The sequence below is a fragment of the Primulina tabacum genome, chromosome 18, assembly GCF_025594145.1.
Source record: "Primulina tabacum isolate GXHZ01 chromosome 18, ASM2559414v2, whole genome shotgun sequence".
NCBI lineage: Eukaryota > Viridiplantae > Streptophyta > Magnoliopsida > Lamiales > Gesneriaceae > Primulina > Primulina tabacum.
Genome location: NC_134567.1, coordinates 10344119 through 10354140, shown reverse-complemented (window position 1 = coordinate 10354140; position 10022 = coordinate 10344119). Strand labels below are relative to the sequence as shown.

The 10022-nt window shown below is 34.8% G+C and overlaps 1 protein-coding gene across 11 annotated transcripts; it reads left to right on the top strand.

Annotated features, from left to right (window-relative positions):
• The first annotated feature begins 3431 nt into the window (after positions 1 to 3431).
• Positions 3432 to 8832, top strand: LOC142532159 (pentatricopeptide repeat-containing protein At1g71460, chloroplastic). 11 transcript variants are annotated; one of them, XM_075638417.1, is made up of 4 exons: positions 3448 to 3627; positions 3838 to 3939; positions 4164 to 4236; positions 5796 to 8280. In XM_075638417.1, exon 4 carries the CDS (start codon positions 5820 to 5822, stop codon positions 7875 to 7877), a length of 2058 nt encoding a protein of 685 aa, XP_075494532.1. In that variant the 5' UTR covers positions 3448 to 3627; positions 3838 to 3939; positions 4164 to 4236; positions 5796 to 5819; the 3' UTR covers positions 7878 to 8280. The 11 variants fall into 11 exon arrangements, 8 of the variants coding, with proteins under 8 accessions (XP_075494534.1, XP_075494530.1, XP_075494536.1 ...); XR_012816527.1 differs by lacking the exon at positions 5796 to 8280 and adding an exon at positions 8520 to 8832 and having other exon boundaries at positions 3432 to 3939; XR_012816528.1 differs by lacking the exon at positions 5796 to 8280 and adding an exon at positions 8434 to 8832 and having other exon boundaries at positions 3432 to 3939.
• Positions 8833 to 10022: the final 1190 nt, after the last annotated feature.

Here is a 10022-nt window from a genome sequence, read left to right as displayed (position 1 = left end):
AAAATTTGAGTTTATTAAATATTAAATTTTGGAGGTGGTACATTCAAGGAGTTGAATTTGTAATATTAAATTCAAATATTGAATTTATAATGTATTTAATTTATTAAGCTCAAAAGTTGAGTTTGTTAAATATTAAATTAAAATTGGTAGGAAGTATGTTTAATGGGCATGTAGGAGTACAAGTCCAACATACTAAATAATTAAAGTTCTTAATAAACTTTGATTAAATTAATTAAACTAGTTGGACTAGCTCAATTAATTAATCAAGCCCATTAATGTTAATTATGTGTATTAAGGTCATGGCTTAATTATAAAAGAGTGTTGAGAGGCCATAACTGAAAGGGGATCGGTTACGGTGACCGGAAGCGCAACAGAAGTTAAAAATTTTGATTTTTCATGAAGAAATTTTCGGCCACCTCATGATATTGTGTAGCAAATACAATAAAACACCAAAAATCATACATAGGGTGTTTTAGAATTTACCTATCAATCTCAAGAGATTGATGAATGGCGCCAACTAAGGTGTAAACACCTTAGCTCTTCAATGGTAGAAACTATCTTCAAGCTTCCTTTGAGCACTCCTTGCTCAACTATTAAGCCCACCACCAACTAGGTAGATCCTCTCTTAATTTGCACTAGAAAACTAAGAGGATTTTTCAATGAGAAGTGCAAGATTTCCTCAACCAAAAATTGAAGAAAATGGAGAGAATTTTTGTGTGTAAGTTTCGGCCCTTGCATCTCAAAAATTGGGAGAGGAAGACTTGTCTTGGTCTTGCAAAAAGCAAAAGGCAAAAGGAGTATGCCAAGCCTTGATATTTGAAAAAGTTGTCTCCAACTCTTCACCTCTCATGCATGCAATATTATATGGTGTTTTTAACAATTAAAAAACCATGGACTAAATTTGATTATCTCAAACATATTTGAGACTAATTAAACATTACTTGAATTTACCCAAGTCCCACTAGTTAAATAATTAATTTAAATTGAGCTCTACAAGACTCAATATGATTTAATTAATTCAACACTTGAATTAATTTAATTATTTGGACTCTACTAGGTCCACTAGTGTTTAATTAATTCAACACTTGAATTAATTTAATTTAGTCCATAATAATGTTTATGAAAATCACAATTTTCAAATACATTATTCACTTGGCCAACTTTTTAATTTAGGAACACTTCCATAAATTAAAATTCACATTTCTCTCATAGAAGTCATACTTCTATTTTTCTTTACGTTTATAAACTCATTTATAAGCCGTTCAACACATTGAACTAATTTCTCCTTTATAGAAGTCATATTTCTAATTTTCCTTACGCTTATAAACTCCTTTATAAGCCGTTCAACACATTGAACTATTTCTCTTCTCAACGGGATCTAGAAAGCTAGTACTTGTGTGGCCCTCAATGGTTCATTGATACAACTAGCCGTGGATTCACATCTCCATGTGATTCGGACTAAACATGTCCTTATATGAGCATACCCCAATTGCTCCATTCTTACTTATCAACTCCTTGATAACAAGAACGTCAGAACTCAAGTCTGATAATACCCAACCAATCATGTTAAACGCCTAGCAGCATCGCTTACATGATTCCCTAGGTATCAAATGATAGTGCCTACAAGAACCATTCAATTATGGTTAGCGTACAGTACGGTCCCTTCAACTCATATATCACGATCGATTCGACAACCATTGGTTTATCGAGAGTTGTCAATGAATCGATACTATGTGTCATGTCGTAGTTGCATCGATGGTGTAATCTATGAAACCCCTTTCATAATTACCACCATATTCCGATCAGAGATTTCAACCTACATACACATGAGAACACATAGGATATCCATACCCAAAGGTAAGCGGTGAATCCCCGACTACGATGCATCGACTCCTATATGTTTCGACAAAACACCCAACCTTGCCACCTGATGACCCCATGAGAGTCGGTAAACAAGTCAAAGTGTAATATTAGCACATAGAGTCATAATGTTGTCCCGGGTCATAAGGACTAATGGTGTACAACCATAAACTAGGACTTTTCCACTCGATAAGTGAGAACCACTTGGAAAGTCCTTTTATGGAGGGTTGTTCAGTGCACTTTACAAGGAGCACCTATCTGCATGCTCGGACATCACAATGTCCCCTACCAATGAAACATGGTATTCACATCGCAGATACTAGTCTCGAACTCGAGCGGCCTATATCCTTCTTAGTGGCGGCTGAATCGACTAGGAACTGTTTAGAATATACAGTATTCCAAATATGAGTTTCATGATACTCATCATATGAGCATCTCATATTCTTTCTACTATTTGTATATTAAGGACTTTATCTATGCAACTAGCATGGGTATAAAGATAAAAAAGTGCCAAAATGATAAATTCAAATATTATTAAAATAAAGACTGTTCATACATAGAGTTTAATCATGAACCTTCGGCCAACACTTGGCTCGACGGGCACCTACTCTAACAATAACCCTAGCCACCACAAGACACAAATTTCGAAAATCACTCTCCTCCTCCTCTCCAAATTTCGGCCACCTTGATTAGAGTTTAGGGTTGAGCCGCCTCTCGGTTTTAATCTCCAACGTAAAAACTTCTTCTAATTTTTTTTGTGCAAATTAGAAGAGGAACAAATCATCTAGTCGTGGACCTGAGTAGAAGAATAAAGAAAGGAGTTTATGAAGAACGTTCGTAGAGAATTCATCAAGAGCTATCTCTGTTAACTCCGGAATAGTTGGAGCCTTGTGAATATTTCACCAAAGGTATAAAATTCTAACGCCTTATGAATGTTTGATCATATAAACCATACGAGTGCCCAAATCAAATATATTATTATTGTCAAAACAAAACAAAATTTTAAACTTCCGCTGCGTTTGAACACGAGAAACCCGAAATCCAACATTATTTTAAATAACGTGATTGTTGAAGAAGAGACTCATGCAATATTGATTTGGGATCATGAATGACAAGACACTTTCATAGCTAATTAGAGCTCAACCTTGGCGTTTGATGAATACCTTCGAAGAAATTCGGAATTAAGTGATATTCATGTATATCATCCACCAGCTTCATCACGACTTAATTGAACACATTTGAAAAACATGTTCCGTAACTAGCGAATAATGAAAGTATCAATTGTTCAACATTTACCTATTTTAATTAATTTGTAATTTTTCAAACATTTTTAATGCTATGTTGTACTATTTCTTGTGAAATGAAATTTTGATACTAAATTAATTGTATTAGATAATTATAAATATATATTTATATAAATTTAATTGCATTAATAAAGTAAGAGATCGATACATATTTACTTGCAATTAAATATTTATATAAAAAAAATAAGAGTAATAAAGCAAGAGATCGATAAACATTCAGTTGCAATATTTAATTTCTGAAATTCGAAATAGGTAAGAATAAGATATTTTATTCATTACGTGAAATGCCCATAAATATTTGAGACATCCCACCACTGTTGATGCTCAAGCCTCATTTTGCTTCCTCTGTCCGCCATACCATCTTCTTATCCAAGCCTCTTCTCGTCTCTCATTTCCTCCATCGCTATCAGCTCCCACGCCTCACGAACGGGTCGTTCTTCTCTGCTATTCCGATTAATTCGATGTAAAATTAGTGGCTTTTATGGTTTTTTTTTTTTTTGTTATTAAGGATTTCGTTTGCTCGATCCAATTTTTTTGAGGATTCCTCAAGTTTTCGGTATCGATAGTTAATGAGTTAGTTTTTGAGTAAAAAAAAGATGTTTTTAGCTGTATTTTGCTTCATTTTTTCAGTATTTGCGAAATCTTGATCTGGAAAAATATTGTCTCAATTCAGGATGTGGATAATCAAGACGCTTGAGCTCCTCAAATGTCTTAAGAAACCCAACTTTGTATTCTTTTTTTAATATTGTAGTTACCTAGACGGCTTTGTCGAAAGGTGCGAATGATATGTTAATAGAAAAAGGTCCTGTTTGTTATATCTGTAATTGCTAGCTGTTGGTTGGTTTATTTTCTATTTTGTGTTCTATATTGGTTTGGAACTTTTGAATGATAAACGAAAATTATTTTTTTTGTTGGAATCAACAATTGACGCTTTATTAATACATGTCTTTTTTTCTTGTTGAACAGCATAATTTGTTTCTAGTTGTACCATTTTTTCAGGCGATATCATCTCTCAGCGATGAGATGTCACAGAGTGGAACTTTTGCCAGCCCAATTACATATCTATCAGTTGGTATGTAGTTCTCCTACTCAATCATCTCAAGCAATACAAGTTGTCCAGTTTTATGTATAGCGAGTGTGTGGATGAGTTGCACCGCTATTGTTCTGATATTACACTGGTTAATTTTAATGGGATATTTGGATCCCTTCGTTGCAATGGTTTAACATAAGCGTAGAGGAACTAGTTATCTTTAACTTCAGGCATTCACCATCATTTGAAGCTCGCACCATATTCTTGAAACAAGTTTTTGTGATATGAAAAAAGTGAATTGTGAATGTTTTAGATAACCACAAGAAAAACACTTTGCTGAACTTTTTGAAGTCTCGTATGTTGGTATTTCTAAAATGGTATATGTACATTGGCTCTTTCAGTAAGTATGGACATAATAAGCCCTATTATATGGAGGAGTAAAGAGTGCCTGTAAAAGCCACGAGAATTGGTTGATTAAAATGTTCTTGTTCTTCTGTGGATGACCGAAAAATTTCTGTTGACTGCTTCTCTGCTTGTGGACACAGATTAGATGTTCCCTACCTTTTCTGTTTTGGTATCTGTTTTTTGTAATTTTACTTGCTGGTTTATTTGTAACATATTGACAAATACTGTCGACAGTCGAATCACAAGATAATTTAAAATGTCCAATTCTAGGGAGTTAATCAAAGAAAATAAGTTTGTGGATCGAATCACAAGATAATTTATGTGAAACTGAAGCACAATAAAATATATCGCAGAGGATTTTAATGTAAAAAATATATATATGCATCTAATGATGGGATAAATGAATCCGTGTAAATGTAAAAAATATATATATGCACGACCAAAATACCCTTATACAAAATTACACTATCCACCAAAAATCCGTCGACTTTATTTACCAAAAAATATAAAGCAATCCCCTTTTAGAAAAAGAACAATATTGTTTTCCTTATATTTTTATTTCTTTATAAAAATCTAATTAGTTTTTTTGTCAAATAAAAAATCTATCCTAATTTATTATATCTAACCTCGTCTGGCTTTCACTTCCGTCCCCACTTTCAACCCCCTCAATCTGGTCCTGTTTACTAAAGTTTCACAGCTAACTGAACCATGTCCAAACAATTCCACCATGTTCAGCTGATTGAAGTAATGGCCAGAAGCCAATCTTTTTTTTTTTTTTTAAAAAGGTTAGCGTTACTTGTTTTTGCTATTGCGCGTATGAGTTTTTTTCCGAACTCATGTTTATAGGTTAGTAATTTCACAAAATAGATACTATTACTCTTTGTTTCTGTTTGGGATTTCATCTCGAAGTTATTGTTGGTAAAGAACAAATTTTTCAATCTTTTCTCAAAGAAATCTTTACAAATCTTGTCCAAATTTAAATTACCCATTAAAAAGATCATTTTCTTCAAACTTCTGTGTTTTGTAGGAAATAGTTTTAGCTATTTTGTGTCGGAATTCAATAGATCTAGTTTTAAAAAACCTCTCATAGTGAAAAAAATTGAATGTAATTGTTTGAGAAAATTAGTGAAGGAATTGAATGTTATTGTTTGAGGGATCCAAATTTTGATGATTGACTCGTCCCTAAAAATTCTCAGGTAGGTCTCTAATTGATTTTTACGATGGAGGCCCTCTGCCACCTCAACCTCACCCTAAAACCTCTTATTTTCATTCATTCGTTCCCTCTAAACCCATTATATACTCAAGACAACCACGACAATAGTACCTTCAAGATCAAAGCATCAACATTAGTCTCTCCACTCACACATTCCAAGCAAAAACCCAAGAAATTCAAAAAAAATAACGAGTTCCCAAACTCTTTACCAATTGCCGACAAAAACCCACATGCCATTTACAAAGATATACAGAAATTTGCTGAACAAAACAAACTTAATGAAGCTCTTGCCATAATGGATTATCTGGACCACCGTGGCATTCCCACTAATGTCACAACGTTTTCATCGCTTATTTCTGCCTGTGTGAGAGTCAAGGCAATTGATGCAGCGAAGCAGGTGCACGTGCATGTTAGGATAAACGGTCTTGAAAAAAATGAGTTCTTGCAAACAAAGCTCGTGAATATGTATGCGGCCTGTGGAGCCATCGAGGATGCAAAGAAGGTGTTTGATGAAATAGATGTGACAAGTGTGTATCCTTGGAATGCGTTGCTTAGGGGTAATGTTGTTTCCGGCAGGCGCAATAATCGGGAAGTGTTGGGATCATTCTTGGAGATGCGGGCTTCTGGTGTGGAGTTGAATGTTTACAGCTTTTCTTGTTTGATCAAGAGCTTGGCAGGGGCTAACTCTTTGAGGCAGGGACTGAAAACTCATGGAATGTTGATTAAAAATGGTTTGATTGAGAGTTGTATAATTAGGACTGGTTTGATCGATATGTATTTCAAATGTGGCAAGATTAAGCTGGCACGTTGTATCTTCGAGGAGTTTCAGGAGAGGGATGTGGTGGTGTGGGGAGCGATGATAGCTGGTTTTGTTCATAATAGGTTGCAAAGGGAAGCATTGGGATACACCAGGTGGATGATAAAAGAGGGTATAGAAGTCAACTCAGTTATATTGACTAGTATCCTTCCGGTGATTGGAGAAGTATTTGCTCGAAAAATAGGGCAGGAGGTCCACGCTTATGTTATCAAAACGAAGGAGTACTCAAAGCAGTTGTTTATTCAGTCTGGTTTAGTTGATATGTACTGCAAATGTGGAGATATGGTATCTGGAAGAAAGGTGTTCTACAGATCAATGGAGAGAAACGTTATTTCATGGACCGCTCTTTTATCAGGTTATGTTGCTAATGGGAGGTTAGAGCAAGCATTAAGATCGATTATTTGGATGCAACAAGAAGGGTTTAAGCCTGATGTTGTGACAATTGCTACGGTTCTTCCTGTTTGTGGAAAACTGAGGGCCTTGAAACAAGGGATGGAAGTTCATGCTTATGCAGTAAAGAATGGGTTTCTGCCCGGTGTTTCTGTTTCTACTTCAATGATGAGGATGTACTCTAATTGTGGTGTTTTGGACTACTGCACAAAATTGTTTCATAATATGGAGAAAAAGAATGTTATAGCATGGACAGCCATGATCGAGTGTTTCATAGAGAGTCGATGCCTACATGAAGCACTTGGTATTTTTCGTGCAATGCAATTGTCTAAACACCGGCCAGACTCGGTGACTATGGCAAGGATACTGAGTGTTTGTGGTGATCTTAAAGTTCAAAAACTTGGAAAGGAGGTCCACGGACAAGCTTTGAAAAAAGATTTAGAATCAATCCCTTTTGTTTCGGCAGAAATCATAAAAATGTATGGTAACTGGGGAGCAATCAATGAAGCAAAGTTGTCATTTGACGATGTTTGTGTCAAGGGATCAATGACTTGGACAGCCATTATCGAGGCGTGTGGATGCAACGGTCGATATGAAGAAGCCTTGCATCTTTTTGATGAAATGGTGTCCGCTGGTTCCTCTCCAAACCAATTTACCTTTAAAGTGATTCTATGTATTTGTCAGAAAGCTGAACTTGCAGACGATGCACTGAGGATTTTCACTTTAATGACCCGAAAATATAAAATCAAAGCATCTGAAGAACATTACTCTATCGTTATCGACCTTTTTACTCGTTTTGGTCGACTCGAGGTGGCCCAGAAATTTATACAAATGAAATCATCCTTGGCTTGCCAATAAATAACGTTTCGTCCACTTTGTGATTGGTTGGAGCTCTCCTTGCAACATTTTTGTAACCATGTGTATTGCACGAAATACTATGCAAAGCAAGAAATATCCCACACTGAAGATACGGGAAGCATCAACTTTTCTTTGAATTCTTCAAATACGAACTTCCCTGGTGACTTCTTTTGATTTTAATCGCTATGGAATCTGACAAATCATGGGGTAGTTTTATATTGGGATACTACGTGGTTTGAGTTGGAGAAAGATCTGATAACTCCATGGTGTAAACATTGATTTTGATCTTGTCATGCTTGATATTTGGAATTGTGACTCCGCTGGAAGAGGATGTATTGACCGTTGTAACAAAATTCATTGAATTTGTAGAAAATTTAAATTAAAAATCAATACTTTCATACAACGATTTAATGAAAATACAAACTTAGATAGTTTGTTACAATAAACCACGCTTTCTTGGATGTTCTACTGCATGTTTTCTGGAATTGTTTGTGCTTGTGTCACGCTTCTCCGTTATTCAGATTGTGCACCTGATGGCATGCTTTGTGTGTCTGAGGTGGCGTGGGTGCATTCGTGCTTCTTCAATTCATTTCATGGTGGTTGGTTGTGCTGATGCCTTTCTTGTTTGATGAAATTTTTCAGTGGAAGATGTTGCTTCGACTGCATAAATTTGCAATGATGAATTTGTTCTCCATTTTTTTCTTCCTTTCCTTCCATTCAATTATATTTCTTTTGTTTCTTTCGTTCTTCAACTTCGCCAGTGCAGTTCGACTTATGGCGATCATCTCTTGTTAAGTATGAATTCTCTGATGTATATGTTGGACTTCTTGTCTGATGAATATTGGTGGTGGTCAAAGGATTAGGGTTACCAAAGTTTTATTTAGGTTAGAATAATAATTTTGTTTTAGTTTGTAATTATCCGAGGATAAGGTTTGTAATTTTTTTCCTAAAATTACAGTGCAATAAATTTTTTCTCCTAAGTAATTTGAACAAGCAAAAGCCTTCTAATTCTCTGTTCATAGTCTGGCCATCAACACTGAGAAATACATACCGTAGCTCAGGATCTCAAGGATTGGCCAAAGATACAACTAAAGATAGTCCCTAGATTGAACCAAAGGACAGCAGCTGGTGCTACATCTTTCACTAAAAAAACCAAATCTTTATTCTACCTAATCAGCAACTCAAAAGAAAGTAAAAGGCAGACAAGGTTGGCATTGTTAGTGTGGGTCCCGGGTCCGATATCTAATATTAATAATTATAATTGTAACAAAATAAGTGATTTAGTAAAATACATAATCTATGGTTCACAAATACACATAAACATCGTCAAAATAATTTTAAAGTATCAAATGTTTGAAATATAAGTTTAATATGCCAAAAATAAACTAGTGAGCCAAAGTAATTCAAACTTCAACAAATAGCTCCTAAGATCCGAGAATCTCACTTTAAATCATATCTCCTCGCTTGGAACTGGACTTTGTCATCTCAAGCCTCGCCTCACCTACCGTCAAGCACATAAAAACAAGAGGTAGCCGACGTGCGGGTGAGTATAAACCCAGTATGATATAATCAATAACATATGATGTAGAACCCGTAACCAGACTACGTATAAGCCATGCATAATTCTAGTATTTTAAATTAAAATGATTTTATGAGTATTTAACTGCTTTTCTTTAAAGTTAATTATTTTATGCAGTAGTTTAAATTTTTTTTATCTTTTAAGTTAATTCAGTGAGGCCGGACTGGAGTTGGAGTTTTGAAATAGAATTTAAGAATTAAGAAATCATTCCCAGAGTTTATTTTAGCTAGCTAATAAGTTGATTTAAGTTAAAAGTAGGTTTAAGGAATTATTTAAGTAACTTGAGGTGAGTAGAAAATAAGTTCAATTAGGTTCCATAATTAAAGTGTTAATTCCTTAAATTATTTAAAGGATAGGTAAGGCTCTTAAGGTTTAAAAATATACTAACTAAACAATATTTTCCCTCCATTTAATTGTTCAATTTTCGGCCACCCCTTAGTTGAGTAAACAATTCTTTGACAACTCACCTTTGACCCTTTCTTTATTATTTCTTGGCATGATAATCCTTTCATTTATTAACCACCATTTATTTAATATTAGATCAATATCCTAGCCTTGTTTAGCAT

Coding starts and splice junctions, on each gene's coding strand:
- LOC142532159 (XM_075638419.1), top strand. CDS start 5,820: ATGGAGGCCCTCTGCCACCTCAACCTCACCCTAAAACCTCTTATTTTC.